Source organism: Caenorhabditis elegans, chromosome X, assembly GCF_000002985.6.
Source record: "Caenorhabditis elegans chromosome X".
Lineage (NCBI taxonomy): Eukaryota > Metazoa > Nematoda > Chromadorea > Rhabditida > Rhabditidae > Caenorhabditis > Caenorhabditis elegans.
In genome coordinates, this window is record NC_003284.9 from 3,896,359 (window position 1) to 3,916,765 (window position 20,407).

The 20,407-nt window shown below is 35.8% G+C and overlaps 3 protein-coding genes and 7 non-coding genes across 11 annotated transcripts; 4 read left to right on the plus strand and 6 right to left on the minus strand.

Annotated features, from left to right (window-relative positions):
* The first annotated feature begins 71 nt into the window (after nt 1-71).
* F47F2.4 lies at nt 72-221 on the plus strand. The gene has a single exon (NR_070775.1). It is a non-coding gene; the product is annotated as an Unclassified non-coding RNA F47F2.4 (non-coding RNA).
* Nucleotides 222-2,885: 2,664 nt separating this feature from the next.
* Nucleotides 2,886-3,049, plus strand: F47F2.8. Its single transcript, NR_070776.1, has one exon. It is a non-coding gene; the product is annotated as an Unclassified non-coding RNA F47F2.8 (non-coding RNA).
* A 2,967-nt stretch (nt 3,050-6,016) lies between these two features.
* On the minus strand, nt 6,017-6,264 carry T22B2.8. The gene has a single exon (NR_070777.1). It is a non-coding gene; the product is annotated as an Unclassified non-coding RNA T22B2.8 (non-coding RNA).
* Nucleotides 6,265-6,639: 375 nt separating this feature from the next.
* T22B2.11 lies at nt 6,640-6,787 on the minus strand. The gene has a single exon (NR_070778.2). It is a non-coding gene; the product is annotated as an Unclassified non-coding RNA T22B2.11 (non-coding RNA).
* Nucleotides 6,788-6,989: 202 nt separating this feature from the next.
* On the minus strand, nt 6,990-7,129 carry T22B2.10. The gene has a single exon (NR_070779.1). It is a non-coding gene; the product is annotated as an Unclassified non-coding RNA T22B2.10 (non-coding RNA).
* A 1,096-nt stretch (nt 7,130-8,225) lies between these two features.
* On the plus strand, nt 8,226-11,315 carry sup-12 (RRM domain-containing protein). Of its 2 annotated transcripts, NM_001392755.1 has the most exons (7): nt 8,226-8,362; nt 8,556-8,713; nt 9,133-9,262; nt 9,451-9,520; nt 9,781-9,826; nt 10,456-10,616; nt 10,688-11,315. In NM_001392755.1, exons 1-5 carry the CDS (start codon nt 8,281-8,283, stop codon nt 9,794-9,796), a joined length of 456 nt encoding a protein of 151 aa, NP_001379963.1. In that variant the 5' UTR covers nt 8,226-8,280; the 3' UTR covers nt 9,797-9,826; nt 10,456-10,616; nt 10,688-11,315. The 2 variants fall into 2 exon arrangements, with proteins under 2 accessions (NP_001379963.1, NP_508674.1); NM_076273.5 differs by lacking the exon at nt 9,781-9,826 and having other exon boundaries at nt 8,233-8,362; nt 10,688-11,313.
* Nucleotides 11,316-11,785: 470 nt separating this feature from the next.
* T22B2.5 (Neur_chan_memb domain-containing protein) lies at nt 11,786-15,022 on the minus strand (the record flags this gene model as incomplete). Its single annotated transcript, NM_076275.3, has 8 exons — nt 11,786-11,819; nt 13,473-13,595; nt 13,645-13,764; nt 13,811-13,883; nt 14,032-14,154; nt 14,575-14,664; nt 14,707-14,804; nt 14,862-15,022. The coding sequence occupies 8 exons, from the start codon at nt 15,020-15,022 to the stop codon at nt 11,786-11,788; spliced, it is 822 nt and encodes a 273-aa protein (NP_508676.3).
* Nucleotides 15,023-18,059: 3,037 nt separating this feature from the next.
* T22B2.12 lies at nt 18,060-18,169 on the minus strand. The gene has a single exon (NR_172868.1). It is a non-coding gene; the product is annotated as an Unclassified non-coding RNA T22B2.12 (non-coding RNA).
* On the plus strand, nt 18,088-18,187 carry T22B2.9. Its single transcript, NR_070780.1, has one exon. It is a non-coding gene; the product is annotated as an Unclassified non-coding RNA T22B2.9 (non-coding RNA).
* Nucleotides 18,188-18,406: 219 nt separating this feature from the next.
* Nucleotides 18,407-19,490, minus strand: idpp-9 (Intrinsically Disordered Protein, expressed in Pharynx). The gene is made up of 2 exons (NM_076276.5): nt 19,426-19,490; nt 18,407-19,045 (listed from the first exon to the last, which is right to left on the minus strand). Exons 1-2 carry the CDS (start codon nt 19,468-19,470, stop codon nt 18,470-18,472), a joined length of 621 nt encoding a protein of 206 aa, NP_508677.2. The 5' UTR covers nt 19,471-19,490; the 3' UTR covers nt 18,407-18,469.
* Nucleotides 19,491-20,407: the final 917 nt, after the last annotated feature.

The window sequence follows — 20,407 nt, forward strand, 5'->3', positions numbered from 1 at the left end:
CCAGGCCCAGTGAAATTTCTAACACTTTATTCTTGGAAAATTCATATAAAACTTTCAAAGACGGATTTCGCTTTATATATGTATGTAATGAAGTGGGCCGTAATAACCCAAAATAACCGCGAGAAAAATTAGAAATTTTTTTTTGGATAATTGAAACAAAAATCAATAAATTTTTTTACAGTTTAAATTTTTTTAGAAAGTTAAAAAAAATTGAACAAAATTAGAATTCTATAAATTGATTAACTGTTAAAGTTATTAGCTAAATGTTTCAAATTGAGCCAAAATTTTAAATTCTTGAGTGGAATTTTGTAAAAAAGTGTGTAAAATTTAAAAATTTACAAATTTTTTAGGTAGGGAAAAGATAATGAAATTTTTCGCTTTTTTATCATCTTTCCCCGAAAAGGGAAAATTGGATTTTTCGCCAAAATCACGAAAAAACCTTAAAAAACAGTTGAAAAGTTCCCAACCCTGGTCAGGAATCCTGACCAGGGCTGGAAACTACTCAGGATCCAAAAAAAATTACCAGTTACAAACTTTTAAGAAACCACAATTTTTTTGTATTATTCATATATAAGTAACGAGTCAAAAAAATTTGAATTACAATTAGTTATGCGGAAAAGTGTAAACCCTCCGGGGAGTACGGACCAAGTCTCTATTTGTCAATCACTTTTTTCTCTTTTCATATTCTCTCCTTCTGGTGGCAGATTCAATTTTTCGGAATTTTTATATTTCGATGCACTCTCCCCCGTTCTCCTTATCCCATACCCCAGAATTCTTTGTTCTCCGATTAATTTCGAAAGTGTATGTGAGAAAAATGGAGCAATTCTGCCGATCAAACATAAAATAAAAAAAATATTTTAGAAAGAATGAACGACAGACCTCGCAAAATCGCTTGAGGGTGATTATTCAATGGACCAAATGAGAAATGAAACCTCAAATTTTCGTCTCATATTTTATATTTTTCCAATGTTTTTGACATCACAAATTTCACCCAATTTTATACACTGCTTCCCCTTCTTGAATTATTGATATCAAGAAGGCGACACCGACTTGCGTTCATAAACTTTGGTTTCTTCGAAATTTTCGTCATTGGCGGTTAGAGAAAAGTATTGATTGAAATAAGCACCATTATAATATTTATAATTTTTTACTGTGCTGAGAAGTGCTATGGTTACTGTTTTTTTAAAACATGTTTTATGTTTAATTTTTGTTCTTCTTTAATTATTTTTCTTTAGTATTTAATTTTAAAAAAGTGGTGTCAAAATTTCGAGATATATCTAATTTCTTTCAAGATACCAAATATTTCCAACTGAATAAATATGAAAATTTGACCAAATCAAATAATAAAATGAAAAAATGAAAGAAACTAAAAAATTTAGTCGGAAAATACAAAAATGTCAAAACTAGGCCATTCATTTACTCGCGAATTCAAAAATAATTCAGCCCTTTTTAATTTTTCGAAACTTTCAAAAAATCATAAAAAGTTGAAAAAATTGACTATTTTTTAATACTTAGGAAATGTTGAACTATAATAAAATTTAATTGAGAAAATACAAAAACAGTCATCCCAATTTCTCATAAAGTAGTATTTCGCGTTTTTGTTCATATCATTTTCAATTTTTTTTCACAGATAACATGTCCGTGTGAATATTGAATATTGAATTATCCTTTTTATTTCGACGAGAATTTTGTTAAACTCAACTCATTTTCAGACTATTAACTAAATCTCCAAACTATACAAACTTGACCTGAAGCATTTTCAGTTCATTTTCTTATACATATCGACTTATAAAATGTTTTTGGAATGTTTTATTATTTAATTTCATTATATTTTGGGAATATCGAAAACTTTGGAAACATTAATTTGATGAAAAATTTTACTTTCGATAATTTTCGCTTTTTCTAACTCTATAATTTCCTTATTTTAATTACCACTGACACCTTCAAATAATTTTCTTCCTTTATTAACTATTCAAACCGCCCGAATGCACCGGGGTCCACTGTTGTAAAGTTACACATAACGATCGGCCTTTCCATTGTGCCTGACCATTTTGTAATACCTTTCGATCATATTACATCACTAAAGCAGTTGTTCGACTTAATTCTATTTTATTTGTCGTCTAGATTACAAAAATGAGAATGGAAAAGAGAATTACTCCGTGCATTTTTATGACTTCCTGGAAACAGTCATAAAACTCATTCAAATCCTAATCCGTTGTAGTAGTGGTATTTCATTTCAATTTTTCCATCTTTCTCCTCGAGGACCATTTTGTTGATAGTTAAAAGAGGGGTGGTATGGACCATTCATAATCCTTGCACAAAGATTTTAAGCTCCATGCCATATGCTCTGTGAGTTTGAGGGGTGGTGTTATGAAGGAGAGGGAGGGAGTGACGACGATTGTGAAAAAGTGAAAAACCGAAAAACTATTCTCATTGTCAACTGAATTATACCCGAGTTTTTCCGAAATTCTTTTCTTCTCTCCACCTTCCCAAAAAGCACAATGTTCAATAATTGATGTGGTCCACGTCGAAGTCTTCTATTGTGTGTGTGTATGTGCGTGTGTTGCCGGTTGTATGTGGCTCGTTTCAAGTCCGGCAGGAAGCAGTAAATTATATAAAAACCTACAATGGCAAATTATTGTAAATTTTGACAAAAGGTGGCGCACGTTTGTGAGAGACGACTCTATGAAAAGCAGTGAAAATTGCCAGCTTTTCAATATAAACATTTCCTCCCAGTTGGAAGCCTATTCCTATTCGTCATCATTCTCTATTTTATTTTCAACTTCAAAATGTCAACTAACGTTTAGCACTTTTTAACTTTTTCTATTCCTTCTTCTTTTTCTTTTTAGCTTCTCGATTTATTTCATTCTGGTGGAAAGTTAAAAGTCATTGAGCACAAAAAAGAGTGACCATCGGCAAGTTCAGGTCATTTGGCAACCATATGTCCGTCATACGCATTCTCTCAGAAATTCATTGAATTGGAATTTGTAGAGGAGGATCCATCCGGACCGAGAGAGGAAGAGTGAGGCTCCTCTTCTGCTGCATGTCGTTCTTTTATTCGTCACATTTTTGAGAGGCGAAACAAAGAAAGAAAGAGAAGAAGCAGATGAAGAAGTGAAGGAGGTTCACAGGTCCCACGTCCTTTTCTCCTAGAACTCCCACGGACTCAATCTATTGAAACGTACACCTGCATTAGGCAAAGAGCACGGAGAGTTGCTTCTTTGTTTTGTAGTCCTTGTTTGCCAACCTTTGTATCTTTCCGAATTTTGCCATTGATTCCATCTTAGCTTACAAAATTCTCATTTTTTGTAACCATGTTAAACTGACTAATTGTTTTAGGTAAAAAAGTAGGTACTCAGAGTAGATTTTTATTTTTGGACCGAGTTTTAAAACAAGCAAGACGACACTTTTTTGGCATACATTACGGTTTGTGAGAACGTAACAAGTTCTGAAACTACATTTTATAACAGTCACTTCCACTTCACTTTCAAAAGTATTTTCTGACCAATGTTTCAAACAAATTGGAACTTTTAAATTGCAATTCAACTTTATAGCACTCTGAAAAAAATCTCTTCCGCTTAAATTTTTCTTAGGAAATATTGCAAATATTCCTGAAACAATGATGCTAGACAAATATGTTTATTAAATAAGCAATTTCAAAAAAAAACGGAAAAAAAATGTTTTCGAAGTATTTTGGAAAATTTTTAATAAAAATTCGGGAAAAAAAACATTTTTCTGTAACATCAGTTTCTCAATAGGGGTTTTCGAAATTTTATGTGATTTTAAATTTTTCTTCTCAAATTTTCAAACTTTCTTGATACCGTTCCAATCATTTTTCCAGCAAAGATAGCCCACATCTTAGTTTATATTACATTTTTCTCGGAATTCAAAACTTTGTTAAAATTTGTGCAAGGCCACTTCATTTGTTCATTCATAACAATGTCTAAAAAATTATTACTTCATCGCCGTATTTAAAACTTTTTGCCTAACTTTAGTGAACCATTTTCCAAAACATTTTTAAATACTAAGAATAGTATAAGTCTGTCCATTTATTTTCTGTTTTCATCTGTAGGTGTTAAACAATTTTTTTATTAAATTTCGAAAAAAATGGCAAAAAACAAAACTATTTGGTAACTGTTATGAATTAGTGCTGTAATAGGTAATTTTTTAGCCGAACAAACTATTCAAATTGGAATATAAAAACTTTGAATATTTGTTAAACAAACCCTATTGTCCTAATAAGCAAACTAATTTGTCATAAAAATTTCGCAATTTTCGACCAAACTTTTCCGAAACACAACTCTTCTCAATTTCATCCGCGAATCGATGTCCATCATCCTTAACAGTCATACACCCATAATCTGTATGCTTAAACCATCGCGACTGCACGGCGAGCATAAACATGACAATGCATGAGCTCGCCGAGCCCCCCCCCCCCCCCCCGACAAACTGAGTGAGAAAGCAGCAAAAAGCGATTTTGTCGTGGCGGAGGGTGACCTGTTGAAGAATGGTGTTTACGTTGTCAGCAGCTGCTCGACAGTTGCCTTCCCGCCGAGCCCCACGCTCACAATGCTCGGCGGGAAGAGGGATAAAGAAGAGACAAGCACTGGAATTCAGACTCGGGATTCGATTCCTGGACACTTTACAACGTGCGGCGAAAGCGAGATGGATGACGGGCCTCATTCATTCTAACTATGTGTATTGTTAGTCGGTAGGCTTTCACTTCCCGTCGCTACAAAGTGAATAAAACTGAAATATCGCACGCGCTCGCTTGTTTAATTTATTTGCATATTTTCTTTGCACCTCTATTTCTAATTTATTTTTCCAGAACCTCTCCATATTTCAATATTTTACTCAAAACCCATAGTTGATCATAATTCCCATTTCTCTAACATTTTGCTCTTTCGACAAGAATTTTTTTCCATCTATCATCATATTTCCCTATTGTCGTCTATCCTCCTCTCAGCTCTTTTGTTCAATTAGCTGCTCTTTGTGCCAAAATAAACGCAATCAACAGCATTCTTTGCCGCCTCCTCTCACGTCTCGATTTCCGTTTTTCGTCCCTCCAATTGGTTACAGTTCTCAGCCATCTCGTCTCACTTTTCGCTCGATTAACCGCATCACATTCCATCGCAATTGACTCTATCCATTCGAAACGGTGTCGTATTTTCACTCTCTTAGGGGTCTCTTAGAAATTCTCTGCACAATAGGAGCAGCAAATCGAATTTCTCCAGATACTGATTGAAAATTGAGAGGGAGAGAGAGAGAGAGATGAGGTTGGAGTATTTTGAAAAGAAGAGGTTAAATGAAATAAAGGCGAGCTAGTTGAGAAATGTTTAGAAGTGAAACAATGTATTTCCAATTTGTTTAGAACTTCTTGTGCATTCGGGAAGTAAATGACTTTTTTCTATTCTCAACCATTATGAAATTTTTCCACCATCACAAGTTTCTCCTGACATTTTCTTTCGTTTCTTGTTTTCAGTTATTAGAAAACGTTCCTCATCACCAATGTATGCCTCTCCTAATCTATGCATTAGACTACTGTTTCGTGGAATGATAATCTTAGGCTGCTGCTGGTACCAGCAGTTAACACAGCAGCCCTATGAATCCTTTATGCCACTCCATCGCCTCACGATTCTTACGACATTTGTTCTGCGCAGGCATCTGGTGCGTCTGCTTGCCAGAGGACCACCAGAGTGGCTTACAGGAGCTCAACATGTATATTTATTGCACTGGTAGAGATGTCAACTGTTTACAAGTCTCAAAATGTTTCTGCCCTAACCCTCCCCGGGCCCCCCCCCCCCCCCTCCCTCACTCATTCTGTCACTTTCTCCTGGTGTTTCGAAGAAAGGAAGATGAAATAAATGAGACGATTGCCGAAAACACGCGTAATCATAATTGACTTTTTATTTATTTCTTTTGCGACCACATCAGCAGGTTTGGCATCTGCCGCCGTTATCAAAGGCATGCCCTAAGACATCATCAGTGCGCACGTCGTCGGTGATGGAAAAATGCATGTTTTTCGCGCCGCGTGAAGCAATTCAGTAGATTGTTCCCGATCCAGGCCGTAGGCCTCGAGCCGGGGAAAGTTTCATGTTTCGTTCGTTCTTCAACGGCTCGCGCTCGCACTTTTTCGTTGGCTCTTGGCCTATTTGTTTTCGGGGCGATGAACCAACCGCCTTTAAGACCAGTTTTCTTTTCACTCGAAATATATTTTTGCTACCTCCTTCTTCTTCTACTCCTGCTGGCGCTCATCCGGCAAAAAAACTCAGCTGACTGCTCTTGATGCACCTGAGCTTGTTTATTTTCTCTCTTTAATTTTGAATCATTCAAGATGATGCTAGCTAGTATGTAAATTGTTAAAAGCTCATCAAATAGTGTCAAAAATTTTTTATTTGTTGAAATTTTGTTATTTTGTTTTGAAAAGTAGTTACTACTCAGTTTTTGCCACTTTTTTGGAAGTCATCGATTGAAACATGTTCCTTACAGTTTGATGGTCTCCATCAGTTTTAATTATTAATATTCACACATTGTACGGATTTGAACATGCGACAGTGCTATAGTTTTCTCAAAAAGTTGCAAAAACTCGATGGTATCCCCTTTTTCCCCACTATTTGTAAAGCTTCTTCACCTTTAGTAAAAAATTTGGTTCTGGTATTTGGTATTCAGAGCCCTTCCAGTTTTAGTTCTACCCCCCCCCCCCCCCCCTCTAATCAATCATTTTGTAACAAACAGTTTCATTCAGTCATGTGTCTTCGAAGTTTTGCGGACGGACATAAATAACATAAAAAAGTGAAATTTCCTCTCTGCATGGTTTATACGGTCTCTGTGCTTACTATCGAAGATAAACTGATATGATGAGAAACACCACCACGTCCGGGTTTCAAATCTTCAACACTTTCCCATATTTTCAATGCACATGGCACTTCACATAAGAATCCTTAAAGTTTTTCCATGTAAATGTGACGAACCGCCATATTCAGAGTGCTCTGCGTCGTTCAACAACAGCTTTCCAAGTCCTCCAATTGTTTAATCAGGCGGTGAGGACGAGGGGCGGTAAAGACTCCCATACTCGAAACGCACAGATTTGAAGCAATTGTATTCCCGAAAAACAAGACTAGCCCCCGGGAGGAGGAGAGCATCAGTTTGTTTCTTTTGCCTCCCACTGTTTTCGCTGCCTTTCTCGGATTGTCCAAACATGCGAACGTCTTAGTCCGAGCACATTGAGCGAACGGTATTTTTTTCTTTTTTTGTAGCATCGCAACAAATTGGGCTCTCTTTGCTATTTTTGGGCACAAACAAATGGTTGTTTCATTTTTGAATCGCCGCCAAATTCAAAATCCTCTGTACATTCCTCTCAGCTAAAATTTCACACAGAAAAAGAAAAACAAAAAATTATACTGCAGTTCGTAATTGTTTTCCAAATAACATCTTACAGTATAAGTATTATTCTGTATTTCCCACCACCACATCATGAATGCAATGTGATCAGAGATGGATTATTTCTTCATTCTGTCTCTATTCTTTTCTTCTTGGAGCAACTTCTCCTTGTCGCATCCTTTGATTGAGCCTTCTTTCTTCTTATTCTTCTCCTCCTTCTTCTTTTACTTCATCCCAACATCCACCCACTCGTTGTCAGTTGAGCTCTGTTGTTATTTCGCGTTTTATTTCTCTTCATCGATTTCAATCTTTTTTTTCTGGATCAGCATGACATAAATCGATACTCCAGAGGTGGTGTTATTTGCGCAACGGCTCATTGTGGTGAAATATTATGGCAAAAATTGACCGGGGGGAAGAGTGTTGGAAAGAAAGAGTCAATTTTTGCGACGACAGGCGGGCGGTGGTTGGCTTCTGTTTGGAGAGCAGCAAAACTTTGACAGGCTCACCCACCACCGGAGACAGACCTACGGATTTTGTGCGCGCGCGAGCTTTTCGTCGGCTCGTTCTTATCCATTTCTATTTTATCTCTCTCTCGCGATTTGTCGCCTTTCGTTTAGTTTTCACTATCTCTACCTATGTGGTCTCTGAGGTAAGTAAGGTCTCTGATAACTCATTGATCATGACGAGTGATAGATAATAGCAGTGTAAAGTTTTCAGTTTCATGTTGGCTCTAGCTCATTTCCTATTGATTCACACCTTCGATGTTGTATATGTTTTTTTAAATTATCGTTTATAAACTTCTCATATTTCTATGTATATATATACAAAACTTCAAACAAAAACATTTTGCAGGTCAATTTCACGGTATTTAAGCTAGGCCCTATATAAATCAAGTAAAAAATGTACGGCCAAGTCCAAGATCCACTGGTGCATGCTGCTGCCGCTGCTTTGGCACAATCAACCAACGCCGAACCAGTAGTTGGTGAGTTTCCTGTGATCCCCATCGAATTGTCACATGATGATGGTTTAGAGAGGGAAAAAGATAGGGAAAAATGACAGTGGTATGCAACTTTTGTGTGTAACCTCACATATGGTTCCACTTAAAAGAAGACTTGCGATAGGAATAGAAACTGGAAATATTTCAAATTTTTTAGTTCATCTCCATTCATTTTCAGGTTCCCGTGATACCATGTTCACCAAAATCTTTGTCGGTGGTCTGCCATACCATACAAGTGACAAGACGCTTCACGAGTATTTTGAGCAGTTTGGAGATATTGAAGAGGCTGTAGTCATCACTGATCGTAACACACAAAAAAGCAGAGGATATGGATTTGTAAGTCACTGGAATGTCAAAAATTTCTAGTTTGCGATATTTTTTCACGAGATCTTACGTTGGAGGTCAATTGAAACGAAACGGTTTCTAATCATCAATCACTTTTGACATGATTAACCATTTTTTATCTTGTCCGTCCAGATAAAAGAGGAAACAATTTCGTTTGATTTAACTTCACTAAATTGGAAAATAATTCGGGAACAAGGTGGATGAAGAAATCTTCAAATTTCCGAAATCTCGCGGTTCTGCTTTGACCTCTCAAGCGGCTCTTCATAGGAATCGCACGCGTATTTTGTTAGCAAACATTTCCCAACCATATATATCTCAACAAATAGTTGCAACAGCAAAGATGGAAAGATTACTCTTCGCAAAAAAACATGATCTTTACATATGTTTGTTAATGAAACATAACTTTTCAGGTAACAATGAAGGACCGTGCTTCTGCAGAAAGAGCTTGTAAAGATCCAAATCCAATCATTGATGGAAGGAAGGCTAATGTCAACTTGGCATACCTCGGAGCTAAACCAAGAACAAATGTGCAACTTGCTGGTAAGTTTCGAATTTTTGTGCGGCTCTTGAGCAGCTCTCAGATCATTTTATTCTCCCCGTGTGTTTTGGCTTCTGCTAAACATTATCAATCCTCCACAACCTTCATAACCAAAGGATATTGTTTGTGTCGCGCATCTCTATTCAGTTTTTGTCTGTGTTAACCAAAATCACCAAGTTGGTCATTTTAGCGCTGGCCGCTGGACAAGTTCAACTTCCACTCACCACTCAACTTCAGGCTTTGTTTCAACCAAGAATGGGGTAAGTTTCGGTGATTTGCCTGTGTGTGACATACTTCCAACAATTCCTATCTCATCCAAAAATCACCGCTAATTGAGTTGTGTTGATACAGAAAAAAGAAACAACACGACAACAACAGCAATGACAAAACACTGTAGAACTTTGTGCTCTAGCTCAAAAGTTGCCTAGGATACTTGAGAAGTACTCTTGTGTTCAACCATCTTCACACGTTTAATAATAACTTAAATAATATTAATGATTGTAAACCAAAATATTTTAAGACAAGTGGCCGGTTGAATCGAAATCCGTGGATGCCTAAAACTAAAGGTTAGGCGTGCTTTGACGTGTGCCAATATCATTACTTTCATTTTCCAAACCAAAAGCGGAATACAATAGTGCTGTGTTTTTGACGTGTCCATACTCTCTTTCTCTTCATTTTCACCTATTTCCCAAACCTATATGATTTCGAGTTTTTCTCTTTTCCCTTGGTGAAAACTTGCATAGTCCTGAATGAACTGAGCACCCCAAAGTTGTTTTCTTCATTGGTGGGATTGATGATTATTTCTTTGTAGGTCAATGGGTTTGGCTGCCTAACTAAAACCATCACGCATTTTCTAAACTTTGCTATAGTTTGGTTACGTCTTTTCTGATACTTTTTTTTTTGGAATTTTGAAGTTGTCAATGATTTTACTTTTCATTCTATCCAAATATGTTAGATATTTCTTTTGCACTAACTCAAAAAAACTGAACTGAAAAAATGTGGAGTTTCTTAATATTGTTAAAACAAAAACAAAAATAATTATACTTTCCAGAACCAAAAAAAGTGAATTTTTATCACGCATGTGCGTGTTTTTTGGGTGATATTGTGATAAACACTGTTGCCTCATTTCCAGCATTTGGCATTTACATCCTCCTGTCAATTCCGTGTTCGGTAATTAATCAATACTTTTTTTTAGACTTCCTCAAATGTATTATCCGACTGTCACAGGACTGGTCAATCCGTTGATGGCACAACAAGGAGCCGCTGCTCAGCAACAATTGTTCGATTATAATGCTCTGGCCGCAGTAATGAACCCACAAGCTGCCGCCGCTTATGGTATTCAGTCCCAAGGAAAATGTATGTTCGACGATAGGAAGTTAAAATTAAATAAAAATTTTTTTTTTTCAAATTTAATAAAACATTTTCAGTCGCAGCCGCCCCTACAACAATTGAGCAATACGCCGCCTATCCAGCAGGATACGGCCTAGTTCCCCAATCTGCCTACAATATTGGAAACCCACAGTTGCAACAATTAGCTGCCGCACAACAACAGCTTGAGCATCAACGTGTCTAGAATCCTAATAATATTCTTCAATTTGTCATTCACTCATTCATAAAACCGATTGTCATTGTCGTCCCAGCAATAATTCGCCAACTGATTTTGCCAATAGAGAACATAGGTATTTGCCCGAGTTATACTGATAATTTTACAACTTTGTCCTACCCAAATATCAGATTCTTACGCAAATCAAACAGTTCTATCTAGTCTTCCAATTTCAACTTTATTCCCATATACTTTACAATTTTAGTCACAGTTCTTTTTGATTTTGTCAATTTTTTTCTTATTCATTTCAAATTACAAATCTCTGATGTGGGTTTCTACACGTTCGATGTTTTTTCTTCTCAATTTTTTCCCGAAACGCCAGAGTTGCCTGATTTTAATGTGCCATTTGCACATCCTCATTGAATTTGCAAATTAATTTCATATGGTGAGTTCGTAATAGTCGTACATGTTCCTGCATTTAATGTTTACAATAAACCGATTTCAAAACCTAATCACGTGTGATGCAGAAACTGGAAGTAGTTGTAATGAACGGGGGTTTAAACAGAAGGCAGATGGATACAACAGGAACTAGTTGCAGCATTAGGTCATCTTGGCAAACAGTAAGAAATAATGCAATACTATATTGTAGTTTCGTAGATCGAATTTAAAACAAAAAATACAGTACTAGGCAGAATGATACTTTTAGAATGAATGATAATTTTTTGACGAATTTTTTCCATCCAAAAAAATAGGGAAAAGAACCTGTGAAAGAAGAAAAAACTGGCTCTGAAAATATAATATCCTGACTGATTGAAGTTGTCGATCCTGTAAATTCTAAAACTGATAGTAGTGGTAGTAGATGACATTGAACACTTCCGAATGACATTTCAGGCTGAAAATTAAAAAAAATTGAAATGCCTTGAGAAACCATCTACAAATAGTAAATAGTAGAATAACTAACCGAAATGAGGGTAGAGAATAATTATTTTAAGCTGCTCGAGACATTTTGGCCACCACTGAAAACAAAACGTTATAAAATTAAACTACCGTTCCAAATATCCCATCTCTCAATTTTAAAACCCTTTTTAAAGCACGATAGAATGATTAAATTTTTAAAATATTCTGAAACTTTTTCGAATGAAGTTCAAAGACTAGAAAGTCTAACAATATTTAAAATTGAGTATGGTGAGGGGATTTTGTTTATAAATCTTCGCATTCTTAGATATCTAATTAGAAATTTAAAACAAATGAGGAGATAATAATACAGGGTGGCCTATAATTATGCGGACCGAGTTGCTCTCACAAAAATATGTTTTTTTCTCGCCTGACAAATTTTAAATTTTTGTTTTATTTGTTCATTGATAGCTGACATGTTTTCCTATTAGCTAACTTTAAAAAAATGTGATTTGTTAAACTACGCAATCTAGGCAGAGTCGTCAAACTAGCATCATCTCCCACACTGACGACTCTTTGACACGCATCGATTTTTGAGTGTGGAAATTTCGAAACCGATCTTTTCTACAGTAATGTATACATTTTGGAAGCGAAAAATATATTTTAATAAATGTTGAAGTATATGGAATTGGTTCCATGAAATTCCAGCTCCTGTTGGGTGATTGTTTGACAGTAACTACAGCCGATTTTACAAGGAGTTCAATAGCTAGTGACAGTTTTTGGTATATATCAGCCATAAAATGAGATAAGCACATAATTGTTGCCACAAGGAAAGAAAAATATTAGTAGAATCATATGGCTATTTATCAAAACATTCACTTTTTACATAACTGATGTGCCAAGTGGAACGTCGGCTTTCTGATGTTCTTGATTTGTCTCCCTTCAATCAATGACCACATCAATGTCAGATGAAAACATTTATGAATTTTATTGCAAAACGGATTCTCAGAAAAAAGTCAATCCAAATATGATTGCTAAAGTGATGATATTTGCAATAGAACCTAGAAATGACAACAAAAAGGAGAACACCAATGAGTTGCGTGCCAACGTCAAAATTTTTTAGGAATGTCAGCAGGCCTGTAGAATTTCACAAGCGGAAAATTTGAAAGTTTGACAACAAATTTTGTTCCTTAGAAAATTTGAAATAAAATATGTGTTGTTATCATATTTTTGAATGTTCCAATCAGATTTTATGAGTACGACTTGCGGTCCGCATAGTTATGGGCCACCCTGTATTAACTGAATCTTGTACGATGTTGGTTTGACGGGACCCAAGTGTGGTTGACAGCTCACGGGTGATTTGGAAAGGATCCGTTGCCATGGCTTTCTGCAACGTGTCCAAATCCAATTTATGGGGTCTCAGAGTCTTCGAGAGAAAAGTCGTCCTTCTCGAAGCTTTGGAACCAATTGCGTATGATATTATAGTAGGGGACATGTGAATCATAAACATTCTTGAGGAGACTTTCCGATTCCTTCATCGTGGTATGAGAGAGAAAGAGGTACATCAAACCATATCGGATGTGGATCGCACTAGGGACATACATCGTTGGTTAACTAACTTCAGGCCAGAGGGAAGGGAATGAGGTGTTGCTTACAATGAAGTTCCTACTCTTGTTGTTATTCACTAGCAACGAGGGAATACCAAAGTGCAACTGTGGCGAGCGGTGGAAAAGCAAACCCAGTTATAAAGACTTCCGGACCAACCTAATACTTACACGTGTAAGACACATTTCAGCGTATTCTCGAGACTTTCAGGTTTATCCATGTTAGCAAAAATGTGATAAGTGGAAAATGCAACGGACAACATCAAGAGACTATAATAAAGTCGGGCATATAGACTGAAATAATCTGATTCTAGATTTGGTCTTAAAAGAGAGGTTTACTTACATATCAACTTCATGTTCTGATGAATCGTCGAAAATGCTAGATCGTCTCGGTTCCACCATAACAGATTCCATCTCTTCGGTTCCACGAAGTTCTGAACAGAGTATAGTCGATTGTTTAGCTCTGAAAATAGTTGTTTTAGTTCATTTTGAAAATGAAAAATTCTCACAATTCACCAATTGGAAGAGATTTCAAATCATTCAAGACATTGGCAGAGTAACATGCAGAAGCAACCAATGTTGCTGAAAATCAATTTATTGTTCAAAATGAGAATATATTTAGTTTTTAAGATAGTTTTCTTTATTTAAAGAAAACATTATGTATTGCTCATTCACACAGTTACAGTTGACGTTAATAAAAACGAAAAATAAAGTCTTGCACAACATTTACCATTTTTCATTGGAGATAGAGATACATAAACAGCCTGACATAGATGAATGAAGACGATAAAAATCCAGAAGATGACTCGGAAGTATTTTTCTCTTTTACTTCGTAGGTTAATTTCACAAACGCCTGAAAAACAAGTCAGTTTGAATGGATATTTGGACTGGCAGACTTATGTTTTCCTATTAATCTAATGTTCAAATCAATTCAAGTTCAATTATAGCAATATATGGCTGTTGTTAAACTACACCGGTCCCAGTACTCACTCAACTTTTTTTTTAAACTCAATTCTGATCACACAGTAAAAATCATTTTTTTGAAGAACACCAAGTTTGGGTTTTATTTTCTTTGAATTCTCAAACCGCTTAAGCTTCGAATGCTAAACAGGCGTTAAAACATTGAAACGAAGCGAGTAACAAAAAGATATAAAATCATTTTGGCACTGGAGCTCATGCTGTCAGATTTTACTTCAGTAAACGAATGACATGATGTGGTTTCAGCATGAGTTTGGCAAAATTTAGTATTGCTATTTATATTAGATGCACAAACCTAATCCTCCGATTGATGTCACTACAGAGTATATCAAAATGTTCAATAGAACAACATTCTCAACAAATTTGATATCTGATTTCGCGGTATCTATAAAAATTGAAAAAATTAAGTCGTAAAATACTCTGTTACCTGGAAAAATGGTCATAATTAAACCAGCCAAGTTAAGCCACATCAACATTCTAATTTCACAGTTCAATATTTTCATCCATTTGCGCATTGGTGTAGCGCTGAAATTTTTAAGTTGATTTTTGTTGGAAGAATTTGTTCTGATTTCGAACACTAACTCAATTACGGCACTATCTCTAACCATCAAAATACTCAAGAAGGTCACAATTGTTAACGTCAGTTCCATTGCAGTGAAGGCTACATAAGAAGGCCCATACAACTGCAGCCGTTCAATAATTTCATTACTATCAAACCCTTCTATATCTAACCAAACGCTCATTAATCACCTGAAAAATACATAACACATTAAAGCGAGAAAAAGCACGAAACTTTTTGAGACTAAATAGGTTATGATGAAAAAAATCGATACTTGTGAACAGCAGAAACCATGGCCTTTAACGTTGGGTGCATAACGCGCTATCCAGAAAAACACAAAAACACAAAAACAAAACACACAGGCACACTGCTTACTATTAGTAGACCTCTGACAGTGTTGTTTTGAAGATTATGTAGGTCCGACGCGCATGGTGACTGCTGTACACAAATATAGACTGTTTTTCATTATTATTAGGTCGGTCAATAAGTTTTGTCGTTGTTTCTCAAATTGATTTTTCTTAGAGAATTTTTTTGTGGTTATATAGAAGACTGTTAGTGATGACAAGCCCAACAATATCAGCTACATCGGACTACTTCCAGATATTTTAAATCTCAGAACTGTGTGTATTAGACAGTTAGTTGAATGAAAATCTGCAATTAAAGACCCATGCGTATCTTTTTGGTTGCGATACATTCATTAAACTGACCAGAAATACTTGCAAAATTGACTTTTTAAACTTTGAAGGACACTAACTTCCGTAACATGCAAGAAACAAAAAAGTGACCAATTACAATATTGATACGCATATCAATTACTACATTTTATCGTTTTTTATCTTAACCTGTTGCTACGTTACAGTTAGTTAAAGCAAGCTTAGTGCAAGTTACAATAAACACCCTTTTTTCAAGATTTTCACCTCTAACTCCAAAACCAGTTGTTTGACAAAACCTTTGTCAACAGATGAAACAATAACTCTTTAATCTTTTACATTTTTTTGTTGCAAATTTTGTCATATCTTGAGTGTTGGAAAAGATGTGTGGCATTTAAGCAAACTTGTCCAAATCAGAACATTGGAGTTGTTTTTTCCATTTTCAATAAACTACGCTTTTTTTGCTTTGATGATTAATATTTTTGTAAAAACCTGAGATATGACAAAAATTTTCAACCACAAAAATGTGTAAAATTAAAAATTATGATTTATGTGTTGACAAAACTTTTGACAAACAACTGGTTTTGGAGTTACGAGCGAACAGCTAGAAAAAGGTGTTTATTGAAACTTGTACTTAGCTTGCTTCAACCAACTGTAACTTAGCAGCGGGTTAAGATAAATAAAAGTGGTAAACTGATAAAATGTAGTAATTGATGTGCTTATTAATATTGTTATTGATCACTTTTTTGTATCTTGTTTGTATCAAATTTTAAAAAGTCATTTTTGCAAGCATTTTTGTTACTTTAATGAATGTACTCGGCATTTGGCTCCAGCGTCTTGCCCAAGTTCGGGCCGAAAAATATTAACCTGGATCAGAAATTGGCTAAACTTGGGCAAAGGTTGAGCAAGACTTTGGCCAAACTTGGATTTATGCTGCGCCAAAGATTAACCCAAGTTTGACCCAACTCTTGCCAAACTTTTGCCCAAGTTTAAAACAAAACAAGAAAAGTTCCGGCCAAAGTTTGGGAAGAGTTGGATCAAACTTGGGTTAATCTTTGGCGCAGCATAAATCCAAGTTTGGCCAAAGTCTTGCCCAACTTTTGTCCAAGTTTAACCAACTTCTGATCCATGTTAATAATTTTCCGGCACAACTTGGGCAAGAAGCTGGAGCCAAATGTCGAGTAGCGCAATCAAAAGAGTATGAAGAGTATGCAGAATTGCAGATTTTCATTCAACTATCTGTCTAATACATCAGGACATATAAACTGTTTCTTTTTGCCAAAAAATTTTAAAAAAATCGAGAAAAAATTTTTATCTCGTCATCACAGTTCTGAGATTTAAATTATCTGGAAATAGTCCGATATGGCTGATATTGTTGGGCTTGTCATTACTAACAGTCTTCTATATAAACAGAAAAGTATCTAAGAAAAAATCAAAACTGAGAAACAACGACAAAACTTATTGACCGACCTAATAATATGTCAAGTGATGTCTGCATATGTTTTTTCTGTACTTGTGTATGTATGTCTTATATCCCCGCTATTTTAAAAATTAATTGTTTAACTTATAAGATTAAAAACGTGTAGAATGATATTGTATTTTTAGGCTTACTATTAGGAAAACACAACTCCTAACCCTAACGAGGAGAGTGTGTATCGCGTTTAATTTGAACATCAAAATTAATGGAAATATGATAAATTTCAAAAATGGCGGGGGTATTAAACACGTACCATTTTTTCTTATTCTCAGCATTTACTGCTAACTCATTAATTGTATTATATACTTTACAAGCAATTCTCCGGTTTCTGGTGGATTTAAGTTAGGTCTTTGAGCGGGTTCATTTATACATATGATTTTTCCTATCTAGCCGCTTTGTTGGTGTTTTTGGTGTTTCCGTTGACAGGAACATATTCTTCAAAAGATATGTAAGTTTTTGATATCAGGCCAAAGTTGTTCAACAAAAAAAGTATCAAGGAAACAATTTCAGCACAGAAACAGTTACTGAATGGATCAATAAACATATTCTGAAACCAACCGTTTGGCATGGCTTAAAATAACCGCCTTAATTATGTTTGTAATAATATATTAATATTAACTCATCCTTGCAATATGAGGCCCAATGAAAAGTCAAAAAAAAAACGGAAGAAGACGCGATTAACTGGTGTTACTGAAAATGTATAGCTTTTTACTCATATTTAAAATACCGTATACACTGTTTTAGAATGTATGTAAAAACTAATGTTTTAATTTTGATTCCTGCTTGATACACAGCTCAATAATTACAGTATAGTTTTTTTTTTAATCTTTGAATGACTATTACGGGACGATGAGATCATGAAAATGCCTACTTTTCTGGCGGCAAATATCTCGTAGTGAAGGGACCTGCGTCTCTCTTCGCTACATGCTCTCTCGCAGCCGCGGCCTGCCAACATTTTCGCGCCAGTAAATAGGCATTCTCATGATCTTATGATCCTGTAATACTTACTGATTTTTAATCTTGTTAGATATTTTAAATTTGCTCAAAACCCTCATTGAAGATTAAAAAAGATCAAAACGTTGTTAACGTTTTCTGTCGGGGCCGAAGCACACCAGGTCTGTAGAGGATGTGCCGAAGAGTCATCATTCAGACTGCAGCGGGGATTGAACCAGAGTACGAGGACCGAAGTACCGCACACTACCACTCAACCACACAGCTGTTGTTGGGGCTTTGGAGGTACGGGTAATTCAAAACATACCTTTTCTCCTCTAACAGTGGTCTCGCGAGATACATGTTGCTGCGTGAAAGGTGCGGTGGCCGGTGTAATGCGGACTAGAATACCAAGCGCGGAAAATAATAATTACTGAAACAGTTTTGACTGCTCCCTTCTGTTATATTCACAGTTCTCTTTCGCGGTGATAAACATGGTCAAAAAAAAAATATCCATGGATCAAATATTATTTATTATTAACAACTAAAATACGTTTAGTTAACAACAATTGATTTATGCTTTACAACAATTGGATCCACATTGACTGTAACTTGGTGGGCACATGCATGAATTCGGTCCACATTTTGATATCACCTTATCTCCTTGAGTTATTGTTATTTTGATCAAGCATTTGCAGGGTACAACATCAGTCGGAGTAGTAGTAGTTGGAACTTCTGGTACAGGCGTTGGCACAGTTTCTGGTGGTGGAGTTGGCAGGTCATCTCTCTGTGGAACTGGAGAAGAAGCAGGGGTGTCAACGCAGGTTGGAGCACATGTTGGCATACATTGAGCAGTGCATGATGGAACGACTGGGTAGTAAGCAATTCCGTATGGTTGATATCCACTGACTGCCACCGGGGCCGGAGCTACCACAGGTTGCGGAGCAACTGGAGCAACTGCTACAGAAGACCGAATTTGATAAGGATACTCTTCTACAGCAGACCCATATGGTTGATATCCACTAGCTGATGGATAATGAGCAACAAGGCATGATGGCAGGCAAGATGGCATACATTGCTGAGAACACTGGAGCTGGGCAATTGGAGCAACTGCTGAAAGTGCTGGAGCACGGAGATATACCGGTATTTGCTGAAAGAAATGTGTATCAAAAATTGGTGTATTATCAGTGGGAATTTTCTTCTAAATACATTCTTGATTGTACAACCTAACTAAATATCATAACTGAACAATCCTTTAATTTAATTTTTCAACATTATTTCATATTTGATTTCGTGACTTCGTGACGTTGGAAAAAAATGGTAGTTGAAAACTGAGTTAATTTGAAAAATAATCTTCTTCAATCGTCTTGCAAATGAATAAATTGAAAACAAGTGTGTAATCTTAATTTATCAAATACGTTTCATATTGTATTATTCATTACATATTAAGCTATCAAGTGGCACCAATACAGAGTGCATTTTAAATCAATTACGCAAAAATTTAATTTTTGAAAAAAAATCAAAACTCACCGCCGCAGCCAATGGCAAACAAATAAGAAGCAAATTATGAATCATAGCCCGAAAAACGGAGTGATACTTCTCACACTTCCTGTGATGTGCTTTTATAGAAACTACGGCACAGGTGTCCGGTTTCGATAATCTCTGATACTAATACAATTCCTAAATGGATCATCTGCTCACTGATACCGGTCTCCTTATTGACTTTTTGTTTCCGTCATCTCATTCGAGAGGTTAGCAGCCGTCTGGTCAGCACCCTGAGAATGGTTTGGAAAATGGAAAAAAAAACAAACGGGTGTTTACTAAATTTTTATAAGGTTAAGGTCGAATGAAAGAAAATGAGATACAGTGGTTTCTCTATTTATTTTGCATGCAAAAAATTGCTGAAATTTCTAGAAAATACATTCAGCCTGACAATGAATCAGTGAAAGACTATTAGAGGCTGCCATAATCAAATAGGAAATATGGTATGTGAAAACCAAACTCAGAGAGCCAAAACATGCCAAATAAGAAAGCTGACAAGAACTTTCAGAACAGAAATTATCCGAACCCAATGCTCGATGAAATTAGAGTGAGTTAAAAAAATAAAAGTATACCGTATATTCTCTATTAGTGCTGCATGCAGCACTAATTTCCAGGCCTACTTTGAATGCAGCACTATTAGAGACTGCAGTGCTACTGGAGATGAAGCACTAATAGAGAATATACGGTATAAACAAAAAGTTACCAAAATACCCTGGTTTTTAGTTTGAATGTAATGAAACCTTACGTTATTTGATTACATTGTCTGATATTCTGATTCGAAAAAAGCTTTGATTCATATAAAGTAACCAGACTATTCCATTTCTTGTCTATCCCCAAATTAATGTAGTATGTTTTTGTTTGTAAAGTGTAACAAAAACTGCAGCAGTAATCAATTTCAGAACTTCAAGGATTCAAAGTATGCAGTTTGTCAAAACTGAACCCGTTGTCACAAGTCAGGATTTTGTTTGAA

Bases quoted from the DNA above. Each gene is read 5' to 3' on its own strand.
- sup-12 (NM_076273.5), top strand. From the start codon at position 8,281: ATGTACGGCCAAGTCCAAGATCCACTGGTGCATGCTGCTGCCGCTGCT. The intron at 8,363-8,555 runs GTGAGTTTCCTG...ATTCATTTTCAG, and splicing joins CAACGCCGAACCAGTAGTTG to GTTCCCGTGATACCATGTTC. The intron at 10,617-10,687 runs GTATGTTCGACG...AAACATTTTCAG, and splicing joins TATTCAGTCCCAAGGAAAAT to TCGCAGCCGCCCCTACAACA.
- idpp-9 (NM_076276.5), bottom strand. From the start codon at position 19,470: ATGATTCATAATTTGCTTCTTATTTGTTTGCCATTGGCTGCGGCG. The intron at 19,046-19,425 runs GTGAGTTTTGAT...CATTTCTTTCAG, and splicing joins GTTTGCCATTGGCTGCGGCG to CAAATACCGGTATATCTCCG.